At 40.0% G+C, this 24,632-nt stretch overlaps 2 protein-coding genes across 5 annotated transcripts in view; both read left to right on the forward strand.

Annotated features, from left to right (window-relative positions):
* The window catches only part of XPOT (exportin for tRNA), a 37,285-nt gene extending 28,634 nt beyond the window's left edge, over positions 1–8,651 (forward strand). For all 4 annotated transcript variants that reach the window (XM_030323111.1, XM_030323112.1, XM_032594004.1 and 1 more), the window contains 7 exons: positions 15–204; positions 1,010–1,126; positions 1,294–1,409; positions 2,088–2,135; positions 2,662–2,733; positions 5,323–5,379; positions 8,045–8,651. In XM_030323111.1, the coding sequence (XP_030178971.1) occupies positions 15–204; positions 1,010–1,126; positions 1,294–1,409; positions 2,088–2,135; positions 2,662–2,733; positions 5,323–5,379; positions 8,045–8,071 (627 nt within the window). In that variant the 3' untranslated portion in view covers positions 8,072–8,651. The remainder of the gene's footprint in view (positions 1–14; positions 205–1,009; positions 1,127–1,293; positions 1,410–2,087; positions 2,136–2,661; positions 2,734–5,322; positions 5,380–8,044) is intronic.
* A 3,057-nt stretch (positions 8,652–11,708) lies between these two features.
* TBK1 (TANK binding kinase 1) overlaps positions 11,709–24,632 on the forward strand; it is a 45,030-nt gene continuing 32,106 nt past the window's right edge. The window contains 4 exon segments of the mRNA XM_030322288.1: positions 11,709–11,798; positions 14,218–14,335; positions 20,534–20,674; positions 23,773–23,902. Of these exon segments, the coding sequence (XP_030178148.1) occupies positions 14,249–14,335; positions 20,534–20,674; positions 23,773–23,902 (358 nt within the window). The 5' untranslated portion in view covers positions 11,709–11,798; positions 14,218–14,248.

Here is a 24,632-nt window from a genome sequence, read left to right on the forward strand (position 1 = left end):
TTTTTTATCTTCAGATACAGGTATCTCCTTTTTTACAGCAAATGTTCATGCCTCTGCTTCATGCAATTTTTGAAGTGTTGCTCCGACCAGCAGAAGAAAATGACCAGTCTGCTGCTTTAGAGAAGCAAATGTTGCGAAGGAGTTACTTTGCTTTCCTGCAAACAGTCACAGGCAGCGGAATGAGCGAAGTCATAGCAAATCAAGGTGGGGGTGCTGATACTGTCTGCTCGAGGCCTTGTCACAGTTGCAGTTGCACGTCCGTAGGAGTAAGAGCTCATTGAAGTGAATACCAAACTTCTAAGGTGGTTGTATGTTCGCACCTGGGTTGACAGTTCATTATCATCAAGGTGAAAATCTATTTCATGCAGAGGACCTTAAAATTAATTTGTATTCAGTTCCCTTTTTCCTAGGGCAGTATTTTTTTTTTTAATATTTGTAGTTTTAATTACTTTTTTAAGTTTATTTATTTTGAGAGAGACAGACAGTATGAGTGGGGGAGGGCAGAGAGAGGAGGAAGAGAGAATCCAAAGCAGGCTCCACGCTGTCAGCACAGACCCTGACACGGGGCTCAAACCCCCAAAACAGCGAGATCATGACCTGAGCTGAAACCGAGAGTCAGATGCTTAACTGACTGAGCCACCCAGGAGCCCCCTAGGGCAGTTTTCTTTAATTGTGTCTTTAGTAGTATAAATAGCATGGTGGCAACTTACCAGCATTGACCTGACAATTGAGTCTCACTGGCCAGCTTGCCATCTTGAAATTAAAAATAAATGGGACTGTATGGATCAACATAGAGAATTTTGCTATATAAGAAATCCAGAGGTCAGGATAACAAGAGAATAATTACTTTTTAATGTTTTATGCTTAAAATTTAGCCAAGTTAATAAAAATTGAGGGATCTTACCAATTCTGGAAATGCTTTTGTCTTGTTACGCTATATGAAGTGAAAGCTTCAGGTTGCTTTTCTAGGTCTTTTAAAAATTAAACTCAAGTTTTTATTTTGCTTCAGGTGCAGAAAATGTAGAACGAGTTCTGGTTACTGTTATCCAAGGAGCAGTCGAATATCCAGATCCAATTGCCCAGAAAACGTGTTTTATCATCCTCTCCAAGTTGGTAGAACTCTGGGGTAAGATGATTAAAGCAAAACAAAACATTCCACAGCTTGTTTCCTAAGACTCTTAGAGATGAAGTGGAACCCCAGCTATAACATGGACGAGAGCTGGGAGTTGATTTTCCCCTCATGATAGTTGACTTTCTTTTTATGCAAGATGAACATTTGACTTTTCTTGACAGGAGGTAAAGATGGACCAGTGGGATTTGCTGATTTTGTTTATAAGCACATTGTCCCTGCATGTTTCCTAGCACCTTTAAAACAGACCTTTGACCTGGCAGATGCACAAACAGTATTGGTAAGCACCTCGGAATCTTTGTTCACCTTGTGTACATCTCATGTATTCTAATTCACAGTTTACTTAATGCCAGATTGACTATATTAGTCTCATTGGCCCACCCCCACCTTTTTTTAAATTTCAAATTAGGATTCACTTTTAAAAGGTTGATCTCTTCTGGATCTTTTGTGGGTTCTTACTGAATCCTGATACTGAAGTTTAGAATATAAAATCCAGCTCCTTCAACTTTAACAGTTCTTTTTCAAGGACTGTGAAAGGATACATTATATAAACATTCTTTAAAGCTTGGTTAAGTTATACTTTTCCACTGCTTTCATTCTAAACCTTGCTCTTAATGGTATTTTCCTAACCATTAAAAGTAACTTTCTCTTGCTCAAGTAATAGTTTCCCTAGCTCTTACTTTCAAAATACTTAATTTCAAGCAGTGCCCTTTAACCATTTCCCCAAAACCTAGTAAAAGCTAGTTTTTGTCATTTGATTTACTGCATTAAGACAGCATTTTTGTATTTTTTCCCTTTTTCTCTCCAACCCACTTACTCCACATGCTGGTCACCTTCCTTCCTCTGTCTCTTGTTTGGAAGTAATTGTTAATGAGCAGTGGCCAGGGAAATAAAAAGACAAGTGGGATCACTAACCAAAAATTGACTGTATTAAAATTCTCAACCTTGTTGTTCATAGGCTTTGTCTGAATGTGCGGTGACATTGAAAACAATTCATCTCAAACGGGTAAGCTTTGTACTCCATGTCCCTTCATTTTCATCTTACACATAGATTTGTTAACATTTTGGGTTTTGTTTTGTTTTTTTTTTTAGAAAAGCACAAGCGGGAGAGGGGCAGGGGAGAGAGAGAATCTCAAGCAGGCCCCACGCTTAGTGCTGAGCCCAACATAGGGCTTGATTCCACAACGCTGGCATCATGACCTGAGCCTAAATCAAGAGTTGGACACGAGCCCCCCAGGCACTCTGCCAAGCACTATTCAAAAGCTTTATATTTCTTAACTCATCCACTCCTCACAATAACTTCCATTTTTCATATGGGAAAACTAAGGCTCAGAGAGGTTAAGTAACCTCAAGTTACTAGAAATTTGCCAGAGTCGGACTTCAAACCAAAGCAGTCTGACTCCAGACTCTCTGTTCTTAATCACAATGCCATATTGTGTTTGAAGTATACATGTGTTGTTCTAATTCATTTTTATGCATTATTTTAATATCACGGAAGAAAATAATTGAGTTCTAATTATCTTAATTTTTAGGGCCCAGAATGTGTTCAGTATCTTCAACAAGAATACCTGCCTTCCTTGCAAGTAGCTCCAGAGATAATTCAGGTAAGAGTTGTCCCAGCAGATTCCTTTTAATTTAATTAAAGAAATATGACTGTGTAGTTCAATTTATATTTGGATTCAAGAAAGTCAAGCTGCATTCAACTTGATGTTTTACTGTATACAGGATAGTAAGAGTTGAAACTTCGGGGGTATGTGAAACTGAATGGGAAAAAAATTGTATTTTTATTTTCACTAAACTTTAACCAGAAATTTAATTTCCTACCATGGTGTAGGTGACAAATCATAATACCATTCCCATTGCCTGTGACTTTGTCCCCGGTAGAAATCACAGATGTTTTCGTTTCACATTAGTTGTTCCAGGAATCTCAAAATACTGTGTACGCTCCAAGATTTTGAAATTTTAAGTTAACACCCCTAGACCTTGTTGTCTCAGTCAGCATCTCTTACTGTTCCACCACATATCAAAAATATTTTTGATAACCAGAAGTCATTATAATTAGTTTCCTTTCTAATCCCATGTGTTATAAATGTATATATTTTTTAAATTTTTTTAATGTTTATTTATTTTTGAGAGAGAGAAAGAGAGGAAGAACGTGAGCAGGGGAGGGGCAGAGAGAGGGAGACACAGAATTTGAAGCAGGCTGCAGGCTCTGAGCTGTCAGCACAGAGCCCGACGCGGGGCTCGAACTCACGGACCGCGAGATCATGACCTGAGCTGAAGTCAGACGCTTAACCAACTGAGACACCCAGTATTTTAAAAAAACATTCTAGGGGTGCCTGGATGGCTCAGTCAGCTAAGTGTCCGACTCTTGATTTTAACCCAGGTCATGATCTCCTGGTTCCTGGGTTCGAGCCCCACATCGGGCTCCATGCTGACAGTGTGGAGCCTGCTTGAGATTCTCTCTCTCTGCCCCTCACCCCCGCTCAAAATGAATTAAAAACAAAAACACAATGCTTTAAAAAAAAAAAAAACTAAAAGTCCAGTGGGCTCCCCAGACTGCCAAAGGGCACCCTAGCACACAAACCTGTTCTGAGGATTTGTGCTGGGTGGTTCATTTTACATGTGCCAAGCTTATCAATGCTTAATTTTTAAAATCTGAAACTGTATTTTGAAGTAAGTATCTGGAATGCAGTCTTACATTTTTATATATTACAAAGTAATTTTTATAATGGTATTCAGTTATTTTCTTGGCATGTAGTTACCCCAACTTACCTAGTAGCACATAGATCTAATTGAGGTATCAGAGTTTTGATTACAACTAGAGTTAGACTCTCTTGAAGGGATTCTAAGAATTGTTCCTTCAGCAACAGTGTTTTTTAAAAGTTTTAGGGGCGCTTGGGTGGCTCAGTTGGTTGAGTGTCCGACTTCGGCTCAGGTCACGATCTCGAGGTCCGTGAGTTCGAGCCCCGCATCGGGCTCTGTGCAGACAGCTCAGAGCCTGGAGCCTGCTTCGGAATCTGTGTCTCCCTCTCTCTCTGACCCTCCCCCATTCATGCTCTGTCTCTCTCTGTCTCAAAAATAAATAAACATTTAAAAAAAAATTTTTTTTAAGTTTTTATCATGCTATTTTATGAAAGGCATTGAAAAAATTGAATGAAAAATAGGATAGATCTCACATAAGAGTAATCATTAATGAATTTATGGTCTCATTTCATAACATGCTATCTTTAACTTTAGAGGTATTAATGAATTTTCTTAGCTATAACTTGTTATATAAGTATAAGGTAATGTTTTAATGAAAGCAGTGACCTTCTTGCACATCAAAAATAGAAATATACCAGGTTAAGTAAAGGAAAACTATATTTCTGTCTAATAATTTGATCATAGAAGATAAGCATCCCCAGTTTTCCTTTTTTTTATATGTCTCATGACAACACTTTTTCAGAATTCTGTTAGAGCGCCTTAACTCTTTTTCTTTTGGTCTAGCTTTGCTCAGTTACTGCTCTTACTGGGTGAGAACAGCCACAGCAATGCAGTTTTTGTCCCACTCTCCCTTCTCAGGCGTGAGTCAATCTTGTGGGAGAACCATGTTCTCAAAAGTGAAAGCAGTCTCTGAAAAGTATCACATTTGAAACGCCATAGAACCTTTTTTGCTGAGGACCTGTTAAGTTATCCGACTACTGTAGATTTGAAGCACCTTATGACAGATGACTAGATGAGTAAAATGTGGTATTTACATACAATTGAATACTATTCAGTCGTAAAGGAAGGAAATCCTGTCACATGCTACAATCTTGAGGGAGCCTTGAGAACATTCTGCTAAACGAAATAAGCCAGTCACAAAAAGATAAATACTGCATAATTTCACTTATATGAAGTACCTAAAGTAGTCCAACTCTCAGAAACAGAAAGTAGAATGGTGGTGGCCAGGGGCTTGGTAGGGAAAGAAAGGGGGAGTTGATGTCCAGTGAGTATAGAATTTCAATTCTGCAAGATGAAAAGTTCTAGAGATCTGCTGCACAACAGTGTGCAGAGGGTTAATGCTAATTATGGTGGTTAAGATGCTCAGTTATATGGATTTTTTTTATCACAGTTTAAAAAAGAAAACTGTGGATTTGATTTACAGTGAATTTAATACAACTACATTCATTCTCTCTCTCTCTCTCTCCCCTCCCATCTGGGCCCCCCAGGAGTTTTGTCAAGCGCTTCAGCAGCCTGATGCTAAAGTTTTTAAAAATTACTTAAAGGTAGGTATTTGGAAAACTTACACATATTCATATCATTAGGTAATATTTTAGAGCTGAGAGAATACATATTACAGGATACTGTGTCATACTGTAGTCTTACCAGTTATTACTTGTCTGGGGATCTCTTTGTTCTGAAACCAACTTCCAAGAATTTGCGGTTTTGGATGTTAATACTTCAGAGTTTTCTATAAAGTCCCTTTCAACTAAGCTCTTAGAAAAGATCATAAAAAGTGAGGTAAGCACACTGTGTATATGCTTGAACGCACTATGAAAATGCCAGTTTCCTTTTATAGTGTGTGATGTAATTAGATAGGAGCTACAGGATTGGGACAAGTCATGTTTAAGAACATGTGCCCCCAGGGTGCCTGGGTGGCCCAGTTGGTTAGTGTCCAACTCCTGACTTCGGTTCAGGTCATGATCTCACATTTCATGAGTTCGAATCCTGCATTGGGCTCTGCGCTGATAGCATGGAGCCTGCTTGGGATGCACACTCTCTGTCTCTCTCGTTCTCTCTCTCTCTCTCTCAAAATAAATATATTATAAAAAAAAAAAAAAAGAACGTGTGACCCTATTGAAATGAAAGAAAGGAACTAAAAATATAAAAACAGAAGTAAGAATTACTTGGTGTATCTTATTTTGAAACTTCTGAGTTGTAGAACGAACAGAACAAACTCTCTGATTTGGCAGTCAAGGCTCTTTTTACATTCATAAAATGAGTGAATTTTTTAAAAAACGTGCCAAGTTGGCAAGAAGTACCAAATGCTTATTTGGCATTCATATTGACAATTTAAATTTGTAAGGCAGAACTGTCTTGCTGTCACCCAGGTAGTCATTCAGTACTGCATCATGACTTCATGTAACAGGTACTGTGCTAACTGCTGCAGATATCTGTACGAGTGACTTCTCTTGCCTATAAAGAGCTTGTGCTCTGGAAATAAAATTCCAGTGTGACAGGATGAAGACGTGTTCTTTATTTTTATTACCTTCATTCAGAAAATTGGAGGGCAGAACACTGTGCTAAATATGTTAGTAGCAAGTGACTTAATGAATGGCTACCAGGTTTTTTTTGTCCGAGGCATTCAGTAAAATTCCTAAGTCAGGGCCTTTGCTGAGGAAGTAAAGTGTGTCATGCTTGGGCTCCGGTTATAACATCTTCCCTTGCCAGTTTTTTCCCCAGTAGTGGTCTGTCAGCTTAAACTGACGAGAGTTTTGTGAGAAGATGATTGGGAGCTACTGGTTATCATTGGGAACCCTCCCCACTCCCATGTCCCTGTAAAAGCAAAGTGCCTGTAGAGGTAATCTCTGTTAAATAACTGATCAAACTGGATAAAAGGACTAAAACAAATTGTAACTGGCTATTAAAGGTATCTGTAAGCAGATGCAGGTACAGTGTGGCAGGCTTGTGCTCCAAAAATACTAATTCATGCAGCTGCATTTATACAAAGTCTGCTCCCAAGCCCAACATCTCTTCAGTGCTAGCATTATCTCTGGGAGAGCACTATTCTTGTTGGGAAAAGTGGATTCCTTCTTGTGTGCCTACTCTCTTTAGGTGTGATTGATCCTCATATCTTATAGATTCTCTCTTCTTCACTCTCACTTTGTCTCCCCTGCTGCTACTCCAGTATGTGTTTTTTACCTCACACTGATCTCCCTTCCCTTGTAGCCAAGCCTATTTGAAACACTGAATAGTCCTCTGAAATCCATTCCCCTCATTCTTCATAAACCATGTAGTTGACTACAAAACACGTTCGTGTTTCTTAGTTTGACATTCAGGCCTTTTGTTTTTTTATTTTGTTTTCTTATATTCTGACCTCAGACTGTCTTTCTAGTTTCTCTTGCAGGAGTGGTCTTTGCTGTTCTTCAACAGTTCTGCCTTATTAGCAACCCTCCTCATTTATGAATTCTACCCATTTTTTTAGGCTTACCTCAAGCATGGCCTCTTTGTAAGGCTCTGTTTTGCTCATATACCAATCCTTCTCTTCACTTAGTCAATAGATTTGTTCAATGAATGCCCAGTCTGGTAGGTGCTAAGGATGCAGTGATGACTACAGTCCTTATCCTTGTGAGTTTGCTGCCTATTTAGTCTGTCTAGTGCTCACTTAGCATGTACCTGACTGTGGAATATGGAAGGTAGTATGTACTATTGGGCCGGCCCCCAAAGCAGCCTCTAGCCTATTCATTCATTGTCTCCAATGGTGAATTGCAAGTATTGTTTTATATCCAATAAATGCAAGTATTGCAAATATGCAAGTATTTATTATCCAATGAATAATAAATTCCTTAAGGGATAACAGCTGTTATCTTTAGCTCTGATGTGTTTATTTCTTCCTAAGAATTTAATTTCCCAGCGTTGCCTTTGACAGTGTGCCAGTCAGCAAACGGTGTCCGAGCATGTTTTCTTCTGCACACTTGATTCTCCTAGCCTTAGAGTTCATACCATAGTTTCACTAATTTCCTGGCCAACATCAACATAAGTTACCACTAGATTTGGTCAAATTGTCCAGAAAAAAAGTTCTTGTACCATGTGTGGATTTATGAAGCATGTAAAATGTTCTGAGTATTGACTGTATTTCGTAAAAGAGTGACTAGCCTTACTGACTTGGAGCCATTCTTCACGTGATACCTTCTGACACCAGTGCTAATTGTACTGATACTTTATTTCCAGGTATTCTTCCAGAGAGCAAAGCCCTAAGGACTGGATCTCCCTGTGCCTACTTTATGATCAAGAATTCCAGTTAATAATTTATAAAGAAGCAGTTTTTGTGTGCCATTCACACTGGTCTTTTTAACATTGCTTTAAGCTTATTGCAGTATATGTATTGGAACTTTTCCTGTAAAATGGGTGTAATTTTCTCTGAATACAGGTATGTGACAACAAGAGAAGTTGCTTGCATGCCAGTTCAAATTGTTCTATATAAAAATGCTGTTAAAAGATACAGCACGGTTATCTTAGTACCCCCCCCCTTTTTTTTTACTGGAAATGTTAAATCCTTTATAAAGACCACATAGCAGGAAAACAGTGTGCTTTTTTTCAATTGCTAAATATGTTTGAACATGTTAATTTCCTTTTATGTGTGCAGACTCCAAATATGGGGAGAATACAACAAATCAAAACTAATTTTTTGTAGATAGCCATTACATTTCTTTAAACTGTTTCGATGCCAATGTGTGTTCTACAAAAGAGAATGGTTTCATAAATTAACTGATTTAAGAGTAGGTGTCAGTGTTACACACTTTTTATAAAAAAAATAAATTTTACGTAGTGAAATCTACCATGTCTTTTTTGGAATTATTATAAATAGTCTTATTTTCTTATCTCTCCCTGATTTCCCATTTAAAGATTGCACATTTAGGCTTATGGATGATTTATTTATGCTCTCAAAACGTTATATGCAACATAGTTCTGTTGGACTCTTTTTTTTGTTTTTATATTCCTTATTTTGAGAGAGGGAAAACAAGTTTAGGAGGGGCAGAGAGAGAAGGAGAGAGAGAATCCCAAGCAGGCCCTTCATGGTCAACATGGGAGTCCATTGTGGGGCTTGAACTCACAAACCCTGAGCTGAAATCAAGAGTTGGTTACTTAACCGACGGAGCCACCCAGGTGCCTCTGTTAGACTTTTTTTTAAGATGCTAGAAAAAGCATGTTTCAATCTGTCGATAGAATTTAAAATCCAATTTCCCCCTCCTTTATTGGATTTACTTAGGACACTATACCTATGTGTTAATGAGGCTTACAAGTAGCTGCCCATTTAGTTACTAAAAGTACTTACCGCTGTTTTTATTCATGGCTATGCAAGAAAGCAAGAGGAAAAGTATCAGTAGTAAGTAGTATTGGAAAACTAAGAAAGGAGGGACAAACTGAACAGGAGAATTAAATTGCTGCAGTCATATAAGTTTAAATTCTAAAAGCCTAAGGAAGATTTTAGGGGATTGTTGGTTTGGTTTTTCTTTTCAAACTTTGGCCCATGTGGTTCCCCTATGGGTTTCACGATGGGCTTCAGTGTGGTCTATAAACTCCCTTAAACTATTCTGAATGATATACGTAAATCTTTTTTTAGGGTTAATTCCATAAGTGATTTTAAACATTTTCCTTCATCATAGGACAAAGGTACTAAAGTAAATTAACAGTTGTCAGAATAGATCAGTGAAATGTATATTTCAATAAAAATATCTTCAAAAGTAGATAAGTGAGGGGCACCTGGCTGGCTCAGTCATATAGAGCATATGACTCTTGATCTCATGGTCATGAGTTCAAACCCCATGTTGGGCATAGAGATTACTTAAAAAAAAAAATACATAAAAGTTAAAAAGTGAAAGCTTGAGTGTTTCATTGATAAGTTTTTCTATACGGTGGGAAAGACCATTGGCATCTGTTATCAGCACTAATTTTTCAAAGTACTAACAAGTCACATAGTGTAGTGGTTAAGAGTTAAGACAGGTTCCAGATCCAGAGTAAGTAGGTTCAGGTAACAGTTCTGCCAGTCACTGGTTTTTAGAAGTTTAAGCAAGTTAAATTTCTCCCTACCCCAGTTTTTGCGAAAGTGTGAAATGAGCTTACGGTACCTGCTCATGAAGGCTTCATGCTAGCTATGGCCACTGTAGTGTTAGTTCCGTATATGTGAAGGTGACACCTCTTTTTCCCCTGTCTCTTTAAAGCCCTTCAAAAGATTCACGTGTGTTCAGAGCCAAGCAAAATCAAGACATGGAAATTAAGAGTCTGCAACAGAAGTTAAACTTCATGTTCTATAATCATGTATAATAATTCCCATTTTTTCCCTGAAGTTATCCAGAGCACTTTATTTAGGGAGTACCATAGCAATTAGGCACCTCTGCTTCATCATGAATTACCTTATTTGTAGTTTCCAAAAAAACAAGCACCCAAATAATTGTCACAAGAGTGAATCTCACCTCTTAACAGATGGGGTCATTGAGCCAAAAGACAGATTTGTGTGACTTGACTACAGAACCACAAGGATTTTAAGACACCTGGTCTAGTTCTGTGCCTAACAGTTTATCTAAAGTCATAAATTTAGTTAACCATAAGCTGGCTCACTTAATACTATTGTATATCAATATGCATCACTTATGTGGTAAATATGTGAATCAAGGCCTTTGGCTCAGCTAATCACATTTTCTCCCATAAAACTTTTGAGCTGTGGATTTTACTGTTGTAAGGAACCTGAACAGGTCCCCTTCTTGTCATTAGATACAAGAGAACTGAAATTGGTTGCAATTGTAAGCAGTAAACATTTGTTGGAATGGTTCCATGACTTAAGCATTGTTTAAAAGTCTAATAAAGTAATTTCCTTTGTAATAACGCATTACTGTGGGCTTTTGTTATCTCCATTGTGCAAAGGACACAAATGACTTGGAAAAACATGCTTAGAGTCCGTATTTGGTGGGGAGCGTTGAGACTGCGACCCCAGATCTGTTCCATTCAAAAGACCCTGCTCTTAACCACTCTGCCTTGGTTTCCTATTTCATTCCCGGTTGCCGTAGTTCTCATCCGGGAAGAATCCTTTTTCTTCCCCTCTCTCAGAAGTTTAGCCCTGGATCATCAGGAGTCTCTGTGGCCTCTCCATCTGTTGAGAAAGGCTGCGATGCAGTCAGCTGGCAGAGGGGATCACTCTTTAGGGAACATCTGCTTCAGATCTTGGAGGCACGAATATTCAGGACCCGATTTTAACCGAGTTCTCCAATACTGCCAATTTCCAAGATATATCGCCATTTTCCAAAATACCGCTTAAAGAGAGAATGAAGACATTGCGGACTCCCTCACCCCACAACGCCAAATATATAAGTGAGCTCATTTACACTAAGAATTACGTCCGGATTATTCTGAGGCGATCACGGGGCTCCACGGCGGCCTACGGTCTTTAAAGCGGCTCCAGATCGATCCCTCCAGACTATGATATTCCCCAGTGACAGCCTCTCTCGTGTCCAGCAGTCTGCACACCTGTGACTCTTTGAGTGCGATCAGGAGTTTGCTGTTTGTCTTCCCTACTACCACCGCACGCCGCACTCTGCCGTTGGTTCTCGAGAACTGGGCGGGATTTGCAGTTGTGGGAATCTGAAACTGCTCACTGCGCAGGGCCCTCCCCCCTCCGCCCCGGCTTCACCCGGAGAGCAAGGGGGGACAGGCAGAGGGTGTGGACCGGCTCGGGCTCCAGACAGCCACCGGCCTCCCCACCCCTCGCTAGAAAGGCTCGGGAAGCCAGCCGCCGCACCAGACACACAGCACAGCACCGGCGTCAGGCTGCCGAGGCCGGGGCCGGTCCCGCGGGCGTGCGCACGCGCACCGGCGCGCGCCGGTCGTCGGTCACGTGGCCCGCGGCCAGGGCTCGCGAAGCCGGAAGTGTCCCGAGGCGCAAGGAGGCCGCGGGAGCCCGCTGGCGGTGGCGCGACGGAGACCGGGCGCGGTAAGTGGGGCGGCGCGGGCGGAGGGGCCGAGCCGCGCGCGGCACGGGTAGCGAGGTGGGCACGGGCTCGCGCCGAGCGCTTCCGCCCCCTGTGGGCAGCGGGGATGCTGAGTCAGAGCGGGGGCGGGGCGGGCGACCCGACAAGCCCTGCACGACCCGAGGCCGAGCCCTCCCCGGACCTCGACTAGGTGGACGCCCCCCCGCCCCCGGGTATCTGGGGCGTCCGAAACCCGGTGGAATGGTCGCGCGGGCCCGGTCCCTTCCATCTCTACTCCTCGCCCCCTGGCCGGCCCTCTGACCGGGGCCCTCCCGGGTCAGCGTATAGCGACGTTGGGCAGGAAGAAAGAGGCCGTGCCCGTTACCGGGTCTGGGCCCTGGCCGCGCTGCAGAGACGGATTCCTCTTTTCCTTGGAGTTGGACCGCTTCTGCCCCTCTTTATGAGCGTTGACACGATCGTCACTGTTTGAATGGATTGATTTTTCAGATGATTCAAAAGAGACGTTTCGTTTGGGTTTTAGTGATGATGACGGCGGGGATTGACTAACCGGAAGCTGGAAGCAGACGTTTATTAATATATACACCTATAATGTAAATTCCCAAACATTCCCTTTGGGAAATGCCTTACGGGGTTGTTTTCCAGTCCGTTTCCCAGGTGTTTTTCAGTAGGTGGCCTCAAAACAAGGTCTACCCGTTAACTGTCCAGTACATAACCAAAAACCGAGTGTTGTTGGTTTTTTGTTTGTTTTTTTTTTTCCACTCTAGAACGCTGAATTATTTAACATAGTGGTTGAGTTTGAAAATCCTTGAACTTTGTCCGCATGCCTGTCACCAAACCTGTTCTCATCTATGGACGAATAATAACTTTCGTTTTTGGGCGGGGTAAGGAAGTAGGCTTAAGGCAGAGTCACTAGTAACATACTTGTTGAGTGCTTGCCTGTAGTGTATCAAGATTTATAAAGCATACACCTTGTGGATGTGCTGAGTCATGTTTTAGCATGCTGTTATTGTGGGTTTATTGGAAGGTAGTCACCAAAAGACATTTCCCCCTGATGACTGTGAAACTAGTCTGCTATCTTCATGTAGAGAAGCAGATATCTGAGCTGATCAATGTGTTTATATTTATTTACTAGGTACATATAGGTACCTAACGACACTGTTTTCCATTACAGTTATCTCAGCACAGTTACAGCAATTAGGGAAGGGTTTTCAATATTGACAAGTATTTGTAAATATTGAAAAGATAGTTGAGGAGTTTATTGTTATTACCTCAGCTGACAAAGGTGTATCCCTTACTTGTAAAAAACGAATCTCATTTTTATTGCTTATTTGCAATGAAGTGCTGTATATAACATTCCTTATCTAAATTAGATGGGTGGTAAAATTATATATCTTAGTATATCAAAGATTGTTGAAAATTGGCCATTCTTTATGTTCCTAATCTTTCTTGGAATATTGGCAGTCATTAGTTCATCACCGAATTCTAACGGAGTTCAGAGGGGTATTAAGATACCTTTTGATCTGATATTACAGCACATTTAAGGTGGCATGGTGAGACTAGGGTTTATGCTACTTAGCATACCTGATTTTTATTCCAATGGGGAGCTCAAATATTTTAATATCCTTATAGTTATATAGCTTTCCAGTATTAAAGGACAAGGCTAGGGGTGATGCTTTTTTCTTAAGTCAACTTTTTAGAGCAGTTTTAGGTTTATGGCAAAATTAAGCAGAAGGTACAGAGATTTTACTTAATATATAATAGCCTGCACTTGCATGCATAGATAGCTTCCACTTGCTCATTTTTTAAGACTTGGTAGTATACACTTAGTATGTGTCTTTTTATACTTGGAGATTGGAGAAACTATCCTTAAATTAATTTCAGGAGAGTTAGTAACTTTTCAGGTGTAAAAAACCTTGCACCTTTCCATTATGATTGTCAGGTGCTATGCAGATGAAATTTTAAGCTATGGAAATGTTATGCCATGGCAACAGTTGTTTTCATTGTGTAAGGGTGCCCTTAAGGAAACAAAGTAATTCTTTTACTGTCTGTTATATTGTACATTGTTGCTTTATTTTAAAACACTTTATAATTCATCATTGATCAATCTTTCAAAACATTTGAAGGAGAGAAGTGGCCAGTATCACTCTGACAGAGGTAAAATTAGAAGGGAAATAGATGTTTCTGTAGCCCTGTGATAAATGAATTAAAGTGAATATATGTCATCAGTTAATGTTTTTTTCAGAGCCCACCCAGCATTTTAGCCTTTAATGTTGTTGGAAACTTAGATTGTTACATTAGACTGTGCACTTCAAGTTAGCAATAACTAAGGGGTGATCTTACTTGAGACTAAAAGGATCTAACATTTGTTCCTCAAATGTATTATTCCCTTAAAACAAACATGCAAATTTTTTTTTCTCTTAGTTTAATAAGAAGATCTCCTGACCAAGCCGAGATGCAGAGCACCTCTAATCATCTGTGGCTTTTGTCTGATATTTTAGGCCAAGGAGCTACTGCAAATGTCTTTCGTGGAAGGCATAAGGTTGGTTCAAAGAAAACCGTGAAGACTTTTTAGCACTGTGTATGTACTCTTCTGAGAAGCACTCTTGTACTAAGATGTGAGACTTGATGTTTTTGGTCATACTGTCTAAAGAGAGTACCTGTTCGTGTGGTTATTTCAAGTATAGCTTGTGTCAGAGTCAGTGACGTCTGCCCAGTGGTGGCAGAGGTTATGTGTTGAGAGTGGGGAAAATAAAGAGACTAGGAAGATTCATGTTCTACCTTCTGATTCTTTTCCCAAGCTAGGCCTCCGGTGTTAGTGAGTGATCTCCCTAACAAGTTGGGTATGTCGGTGTACCGGACTGGACTACAGATGAGGGAGAAATACTGGGAGGCAGATGTAGGGTTTGAGGGGAATCCACAGATGATGCTGATATGCTGTCCTGTAGCTTCCTGTCCCGGTAAACAGCACCCTACAAGGTAGCTTAGAATCAAACGAGATTATCAGCAAGGAGTCCACGTTTAAAAGGTATGAGGTAGCCAGAACTTGTTAGTGGAAGTGAAAATAGAATAAGAGGGCTAATCTTGGAGGCACTTCAAGAACCAAAAAGATTTTCTGTCAGATTCGATATTGGAGGATGAAATTAAAGATAATTAATATAATTTAAAGTGAAGAAATGTAAGGGGCACCTGGGTGGCTCAGTCAGTTAAGCATCGGACTTGGGCTCAGGTCATGGTCTCATGGTTTGTGGGTTCGAGCCCTTCGTCAGCCTCTGCTCTGACAGCTCAGAGCCTGGCGCCTGCTTCAGATTCTGTATCTCCCTCTCTCTGCCCCTCACCTGCTCGCACACACGCTCTCTATCTCAAAAATAAATAAATGTTAATTTTTAAAAATTAGAAAATAAAGAAGTTGAAGAAATTTAAGATCATTAGAGCTGTTCTGGGAGGGAAGCTGAAGTAGAAAATTCCTTTATAATGCAAATAATCCACTAATTTTTCAACACTTTGAATTTGTTTTGAGCTTGATTTTCAGAGCCTTTTAAATTCTTATTTTGAGAAACCAGAGCTTTAAGTATTTTAGTAAGGAGGAATTTCTTCATATTTTCCTGTAGCCTTGGTGATTACCAATCAGTTCTGTCAGTAACAGTGAGATAAGCATTCAGAGGGGAGGGACTGTTCCCTCTGGGGAGAGATTATGACTGTAAACAGTCTCTGTGGTTCATAGAGAATGAATCAGAAGTGTCCTACAGAGAGCTTTTAGCCTTTTTCTCTCTTCCAGAATTACCCACTGGTACTGAGTCCTTGATCAAATTTGTTGTCTTTGTGTCCATTGTGATCAACTTTGGGTATTCCTATCCTAGAAATTGTTTTTGCTTTGTGCCCTGTGCCAAGAAGAAGAGGTGGGTGGCGACATAAGGTTTAGCGTTGAGACTACATCTGATTGTCTGTCTTCCTGTGACCCACATTAACAGATTTTAATAGTCACTTGGTATGTGACAGGCACTGTGATGAACCTGGTGAACATAACTGCAAATGATGCACAGTTCCTTCCCACAGAGAGCTTTGGGTTTAGTAGCAAGGTTGCCATTAGAAGAGTTGTCAGTTGGAAACTGATGGAATGATAGGTAGTCAATAGTGATAGAGATTGGGTGAGGCATATTTAAAGTGCCTGGTGCTCGTAAATATTTCATTGATTCTGGTCCTCTTTCCCTACTTAGATACTCAGTGTCCTCCTTTTAAGTTCCTATATATAGTAGGCATTCTGTAAATGTTGAATGAATGAATGAGGACAGATCAGACTACCCTAAAACAACCCAAATTCTTCCTCAAAGGAAACAAAAATGTACTTTATCCAATATAGTCAGAAAGCCTAAAATAAGGATTTGAGAGGCATAGGAATTTACTTAAAAGATTGTGAAGACTCAGTTTAGTATTCAGTCCATAATACTCTTCCCAGGGATATATTTTAAGAAACCGTGTTTGTTCTCAGTGACATTAATTTCAAAGAATTAGGGCTATACCTGAAAATCCTACTTGCTTTTAATAACTGCTTAAGGATTTTTTAACCATGATATTAGGTAAGCCCTTTCATGTTATTGCCTAGAATGACAAGGTTTCCAAATTTACTATTTGTCCTTCAGAGTATGTTACCTACTTTGTCTTTTTCATGGAGTTGCTTTTAGTTACTAATGTGTGTGACGGGTGTGTGTGTGACGGGTGTGTGTGTGTGTGTGTGATACCCATGGGTGAGTTAAAGGGAAGAGAGCTGTAGGAAGGATGTGGTGATCTGCATATGTGTGTACAAGTGACCCGTGAACACCATAGGTTTGAACTGTGTGGGTCTACTGACACGTGGATTTTTTTTCAATAAGTACAGTATAGTACTGGAAATATGTTTTCTGTTCCTTATGACTTCTTAGTAACATTTTCTTTAATCTAGCTTACTTTATTGTAAGAATGTAACGTACAACGTATGTTATAGAAACATAACATACAAAATATATGTTTTTGTTAAGGCTTCCAGTCAGCAGTGGGCTGTTAGTAGTTAAGTTTTTGGAGAGTCAGTTATACGTGGAGTTTCGACCACATGGAGGGTTGATGCCTCTAACCCTCATGTCTTTCTGAGGTCAACTTTATATATACACGTAGATCTCTAAATATTATTCATATTCCCTTTGACTTAGGGACAGTGAATGATAGATGACTGTGCAGTTGAATAAATGGAAAACAATAGATTCCCAACTGTTGTGCCAATAATCTCACAGTTATGATATAGACTACAGAAGTTTGGAAAATGCTAGCCTTGAACTCTGGGCACTTTGCAACATTATATTATTTTCCCTGATTGCTCCTCTGATAGGATTCTCCTAATTTTAGACTACATTGAAGACAGGAATCCTCAAGCAAAATCTTGGTGGTACATGTTGGGTCGTATAGATTTGGCAGTGTTCTTACTCTGGTTGAACAAATGGAAAAACTGTAATTTGATTGTGGTTCAGTTGTTATTCTCTTTTCATATTGTCTGAAAATGGTCAGTGGACGTTTTCTCTGGGAAAAAATATATGTGTCTTTGGTGTGAGGAGAGGACAAGGGTTAGGGAGTTGTGATCACGGCACATAGATGGTGGTCTCCAAATAGTGATCTTGAAGAGAGATTGTGAAGCAGTTAAATGGTTTTAAGAAAAAAAGATCATGAGGTTCTGAGGTGAGAAAAAGATCATGAGGTTCTGAGTGAGAAAAAGGTCATGAAGTTCTAGGGTGTCTGTGTGGCTCAGTCAGTTAGGCATCCAACTCTTGGTTTTGGCTCAGGCCATGATCTCCTGGTAGGTGAGATCGGGCTCCGTGCTGGCAGTGCAGAGCCTGCTTGGGATTCTCTCTGTATCTCTCTCTGCCCTTCTCCTGCTCGTGCTCTCTCTCTCTCTCAAAATAAATAAACCTTAAAAAAAAAAAAAAAGATCATGAGGTTCTGAGGTGATCATGGCTGTCAGCAGTGGGAAAGCTATAGAGAGAGCACAGAGATCCTGACAGATGGGAAGCCATGAAATATCTTTAGGCAGGTGGTGCTCGAACCCCAAAGTCAAAAAGGAAATGATCTTTCCACTTGCTCCAGGGAAGTTCAACCTTGCATTATGGGAAAAGTAAGATTTGACTCAGAGAATCTGGATTGACCACCAAGGAGATTGCTTAGATTAGAGTGATTGGAAGGAGATGGGAGGGTCTGGAAGAGAGCTTAAAGTCAGGTTAATATGAAGAACATAAGGTAATGTGTATCTGAAATGAAGCTTATGTTTGTACCTCGAAAAGTCCCTCCCAGCCAGAACCGTGCATTGTCATTTTCTGTGTAATCTACTTCAGTGTGCTGTGAGAGTGGGTGCTGCAGGTACATCCACAGAGAAAAGGAAATACCTTTGATCCTGTAAGAGAAGGCTTTGTGAAGAAACAATCTGCCCTTGTCATCTAGGTGAAGTCGCAGAAAGTTCTCCAAGGCAGCAGTGGTGCAATCCAATGACAATACTCTACTTGAACCCGACCGACTCCAACTCCTACTTCCACTCGCACATCCACACACACAGTGTTGCATAGAGGGGGTGTTTCTTAACAATTAATTTCATTACTTTGAGATCCTAATGAAATTTCCTATGTGGAATGTGGTTTTCAATCTCTCTTTTTCTGTTTTGTTTAGTTTTTAAATTATGAGGCCCAGGGGGCGCCTGGGTGGCGCAGTCGGTTAAGCGTCCGACTTCAGCCAGGTCACGATCTCGCGGTCCGGGAGTTCGAGCCCCGCTTCAGGCTCTGGGCTGATGGCTCAGAGCCTGGAGCCTGTTTCCGATTCTGTGTCTCCCTCTCTCTCTGCCCCTCCCCCGTTCATGCTCTGTCTCTCTCTGTCCCAAAAATAAATAAACGTTGAAAAAAAAATAAAATAAATAAATAAATAAATAAATTATGAGGCCCAGGAGAAACCCTTGTGAGTTCCCCTTTTTTTTTTCTTTTTGATTTTTTTTTTTAATGTTTATTTATTTTTGCCAGAGAGAAAGAGATACACACACACAGTGTGAGTGGAGGAGGGGCAGAGAGAGAGGGAGACACAGAATCTGAAACAGGCTCCAGGCTCTAGGCTCTGAGCTGTCAGCACAGAGCCCGACGTGGGGCTCGAACTCACAAGCCATGAGATGAGCCAAAGTTGGATGCTCAACTGACTGAGCCACCCAGGCGCCCCCCGCCCCCACTTTCTTATCTAAAATATACTTTCACATTTGGTATTATTAAAGCTCTTTTTTTCTTACATGTGAAGGACTATCTTTGCCTCATGTATCATAACAGAAGCTTTTTTTCTCCCAACATTCATTCATTTATTCATTCATTTTTAAGTGGGCTCTAGGCCCAATATGGGACTTGAACTCATGACCCCAAGATCAAGAGTTGCCTGCTATACCAACTAGGCCAGTCAGGCACCTCTGGAAGTGTTTTAATATGAAAGAAAATAGCCTTTTCTTCATTCCAAAGCATACCATTTGAAAGAAATTTGGAGCAGTTGATTGACTGATTTTAGCTTTTTTTTTTTTTTTTTTTTTTTTTTTTTTTTTAATTTTTTTTTTTCAACGTTTATTTATTTTTGGGACAGAGAGAGACAGAGCATGAACGGGGGAGGGGCAGAGAGAGAGGGAGACACGGAATCGGAATCAGGCTCCAGGCTCTGAGCCGTCAGCCCAGAGCCCGACGCGGGGCTCGAACCCACGGACCGCGAGATCGTGACCTGGCTGAAGTCGGACGCTTAACCGACTGCGCCACCCAGGCGCCCCGACTGATTTTAGCTTTAAAAACAAGTGAAGTGGGCACCTGGGTGGCTCAGTCATTAAGCACCTGGCTTTGGCTCAGGTCATCATCTCACAGTTCCTGAGTTTGAGTCCCACATCAGGTGAGCTCAGGCTCCGCTTTGGTGAGCCTTGCTTTTCAATCTCTCTCTTTCTCTCCCCCTCTCTCCTTCCCTCCCTCTCTCTCTGTCTCTCTCTGTCCCTCACTCACTTGCTGTCTCTCAAAAAAATAAATAAAAATAAAAACAAGTGAAGAGCCCTAATAGAATTACCTATGCTTAAAAATATTTAACTGTTCTATGGGGCACCTGGGTGGCTCCACTGGTGAGCATCTGACTCTTTTTTTTTTTTTTTTAAATTTTTTTTTTTTCAACGTTTATTTATTTTTGGGACAGAGAGAGATAGAGCATGAACGGGGGAGGGGCAGAGAGAGAGGGAGACACAGAATCGGAAGCAGGCTCCAGGCTCTGAGCCATCAGCCCAGAGCCTGACGCGGAGCTCGAACTCACGGACCACGAGATCGTGACCTGGCTGAAGTCGGACGCTTAACCGACTGCGCCACCCAGGCGCCCCAACATCTGACTCTTGATTTCGGCTCAGGGCATGATCTCACAGTTCGTGAGATCGAGCCCTGCCTTGGGCTCTGTGCTGGCAGCTTGGGATTCTCTCTGTCCCTCTCTCTCTTCCCCTTCCCCTCCCCTTCTCTCAAAAATAAATAAACTTAAAATATATATATATATATTTAGGTGTTCTATAAGAAAGATAAATTGCTGTCTAGTTCTGATGGCAGTTTTATTTATTTATATTTTATTTATATTTTAATATTTATATTTTCTATTTTAAATAAAACATTTATCTTTTATATTTTAAATATTTATATTTTATATTTTAAATAAAACCTTTCTCTCTCTCTCTTTTTTTTTTTTTTAGAAAACTGGTGACTTGTTTGCTATCAAAGTATTTAATAACATAAGCTTCCTTCGTCCAGTGGATGTTCAAATGAGAGAATTTGAAGTGTTAAAAAAACTCAATCACAAAAATATTGTCAAATTATTTGCTATTGAAGAGGAGGTAAGTAGTAACACTTTAGTTAATCTTCTCATGTTTGTTGTAGTTATTGCAATTTAGAAATGACCCAATGTAAAAAAATGTTTTATGAACAATGAGTTTTTTGTTAATGGTGAAAATTACAGTTCATATAACCAAATACTGTGTTCTCAAAGATTCTTGAGGAGATATAACGATGGAAGTATCATGGAATCAGAAAAGGTAGCATAAGAAATAAGAGTATAGAATATGGTTACCAGCATTTTGCTAAAAACTAAGTGAAGTTAAATTGACATAATTCTATTTTTTTTTATAATGTTCATGTATTTTTGAGAGAGAGAGTGTGCAATGTTGGGAGGGACAGAGAGAAGGGGAGACCCAGAATCCGAAGCAGGCTCCAGCGTCCGAGCTGTCAGCACAGAACCCGATGCGGGGCTGGAACCCACGAACCCTGAGATCATGACCTCAAGCTGAAGTTGGACACTTAACCGAGCCACCCACGTGCCCCATTAAATCAACATAATTCTTAAAGAAACGAGTCAATACAAAGAAGGCTTTGTAAAAGGATAAAAATCCTAGGAATCCAGAAATTTATATAACATAGAGCGTATATACTATATATATTAATACAGTATGTTAAGGATAGGACTGACTTTAGGGAGAAACCATGAAAATAAGAATGTCGTTAGGAAAATTAGAAGTAATGGAAATAGAAATCTAGTTTAATCCCCTTAGACATGGGTAATCAATAAAATCACACCTTTTGAATAATAGTTTGGCAGTTTATATTCCTTATAATAGTGATTTCATTTTTAGTGAGTACTTCCTTTTAGGAACTAATCAGAAATGTAAATTACAGTTTTATGCACAAAGATGTTCATACTGCCCTGTTTATAATAAAGAATGGTTAAATAAGTTAGAATATATGATAGACAGTTACTCAGTTTGCTACACTCCATGCTAAGAGCATAGCCCTTCAGACTGCCTCCTCTGTTCAAGACTTTTTGACCCCAGCTGCTGCAGAAGAGTTTGGCATACTGCACAGTTGGAGAGAACAGTCCCCACAAGACTGCTCATTCAGACGCTGGCTGTGAACTCAGGGGTCCCTGAGGCTATTTGGTCATCACTTGACCAGGTCAAGTCTGGAGCTCCCCGTGACTGTCCCCGGGTTTGGTAATTTGCTAGAAGGTTGAAGGACTCACAGAACTCGGGAAAGCTCTATCCTTACGGTTCGTTTTATCGTAGCAAAAAGGATACGACTTAGAACTAGTCACAGGAAGAAATTCGTAGGCGGATTCCAAACATGAGTCTTCCTTGTCCTCGTGGATACATTACCCTCCTGGCCTTGATGTATGACAGTATGCACAGAGCATCGCTAGCCTTGGAAACTCACTAGAGCTTTTGATGTCTGCACTTTTTATTGGGACTCCATCACATACTGCCTACCTGGCTGCCCTTTCGTCTTTAGCCCTTTCCAGAGTTTCAGGCCAACCCCTTCAGTCTCTATTTCCTCTGGAAGTTGAAGTGGATGTGTGCATCCTAAAACCCCCATTATAAATTACATTATTAGACTGTTATGTGGCCAGAGCTCCCAAAGAAAGACACTTCTAGCACACAAGATACTCCAGAGGTCTAGTGATCACCTCCCAGTTGCCAAGGGCAGACAAAGGCCTGACCTCTCTTGGGGTAGAATTTATTCTTCGTTACACAGTAGTTAAGCAGTAATGAAAAGAGATATTTACCAATATTTGAATCACCTGGGAACATGTTTGTGTATAATATTACGTGAGAAAAATAGGATTAAAACATATATGCAGTATGATCCTAAATGTACGGTAGGTATCATGTACAAATAGTGTCATGTGTCTATAGTGTGGTTAGATATATAGGAAAAAGACTAAAAGGAAGTGCACCAAAATATTAGCGTAATTATCTCTGGTGATGGAAGTATGGATATTTCCCAGATTTTCAACAATCAACATATATTATTTCATTGTCTAAAAACAACAGTCTTGGGGTGCTTAGTCGGTTAAGTGTCAGCTCTTGATTTTGGCTCAGATCATGATCTCACAGTTTGTGAGATTAAGCTGTCAGTGCAGAGCTTGCTTGGAATTCTCTCCCTCCCTCTCTTTCTGCCCTTTCCCCACTTGCGCGCTCTCAAAATAAACATTAAAATAAATAAATAAAGTTAAAAATAATTTTAAGATAATGCATTTTAAAAAATTAAAAAAGAAAAAGGATACAAAATTAGAGATAAATACTGGATTTTAAGACTTATAATCACATTTTCAAGTTCCTGAAGCTGTTATGAAATTGCTTATGAATTGTTATGAATTGTTTTTCCCTCTGAAGCTGTTATGAAATTGATGGTATATCTTACAATCGGTGGTACATGAAAATCAACATTTAAAACAAATGAGCAGAGTAGCACTTTGCTACAAGAGGGACCACTCAGCCATTCTGCCATCTTTTTGTTGTTTTTTTTTTTTAATTTTTTATTTTCAACGTTTATTTATTTTTCTTGGGACAGAGAGAGACAGAGCATGAACGGGGGAGGGGCAGAGAGAGAGGGAGACACAGAATCGGAAACAGGCTCCAGGCTCTGAGCCATCAGCCCCGAGCCCGACGCGGGGCTCGAACTCACAGACCGCGAGATCGTGACCTGGCTGAAGTCGGACGCTTAACCGACTGCGCCACCCAGGCGCCCCCATCTTTTTGTTTTTAAGGCTAGGACTCTATTCCTTGAAGTAAAAGTACTTGTCCTGAGAAGAATTTCAGGTGTTAAGAGATTTGTTAGAAGATTAGTGTCCTGAATGTACTGTTATGTATTAGAAATTAAAGACAGTTTTCAAAGAACCATTATAATGGTGTAGCAGTGATTTTTCTAATTCAGATTTAGCCAGCTTTCATTGTCTTCAAAAATAAATCCAGTAGGAATTTATAAGATGTTGATTGTTATAGGTGTATGGTCAGTAAATATTTAACAAATCCCAGGTTAAGCAGTTCATAGTGCCTTCATCATTTGTAATAAATTCCACATTTAAGTGAAATTAGATGACTATTGGCATATAATAAAAACTTATTTTTATATTGAGTCCCAATCAGTGATTTTTTTTTTTCAGACAACAACAAGACATAAAGTACTTATTATGGAATTTTGTCCATGCGGAAGTTTATACACTGTTTTAGAAGAGCCATCTAATGCCTATGGACTACCAGAGTCTGAATTTTTAATTGTTTTGCGAGACGTGGGTACGTTTGTTTACATGATTTTATAGATCTGTGTAAATACAGTTTAATCATACAAGAATTTTTAAAAAGTAATCTCCTATTCAAAACCAAAGACCTTTATGCAGTGCTCTCTTAGATCTGACCCTAAGAGCACAAGTACAAAAAGAAAAAAAGAGATAAATTGGAACTTCGTCAACATTAAAAACTTTGTGTTTCAAAGGACAACATCAAGTAAGTGAAAAAACAACCCATAGAATGAGAGGTAATATTTGCAAATCATGTATCTGATAAGGAACTTTTTTTTTTTTTCCAACGTAATACTTAATTTTATTTGTTTTAATTTACCTCCAAATTAGCATATAGTGCAACAATGATTTCAGGAGTAGATTCCTTAATGCCCCTTACTCATTTAGCCCATCCCCCCTCCCACACCTTCTCCAGTAACCCTCTGTTTGTTCTCCATATTTATTAGTCTCTTATGCTTTGTCCCCCTCCCTGTTTTTATATTATTTTTGTTTCCTTTCCCTTATGTTCATCTGTTTTGTCTCTTAAAGTCCTCACATGAGTGAAGTCATAGGATATTTGTCTTTCTCTGACTAATTTCACTCAGCATAATACCCTCTAGTTCCATCCATGTAGTTGCGAACGGCAAGATTTCATTCTTTTTGATCGCTGAATAATACTCTATTGTATGTATACATATATATACCACATCTTCTTTATCCATTCATCCATTGATGGACATTTTGGC

This window comes from Lynx canadensis, chromosome B4, assembly GCF_007474595.2.
Source record: "Lynx canadensis isolate LIC74 chromosome B4, mLynCan4.pri.v2, whole genome shotgun sequence".
Lineage (NCBI taxonomy): Eukaryota > Metazoa > Chordata > Mammalia > Carnivora > Felidae > Lynx > Lynx canadensis.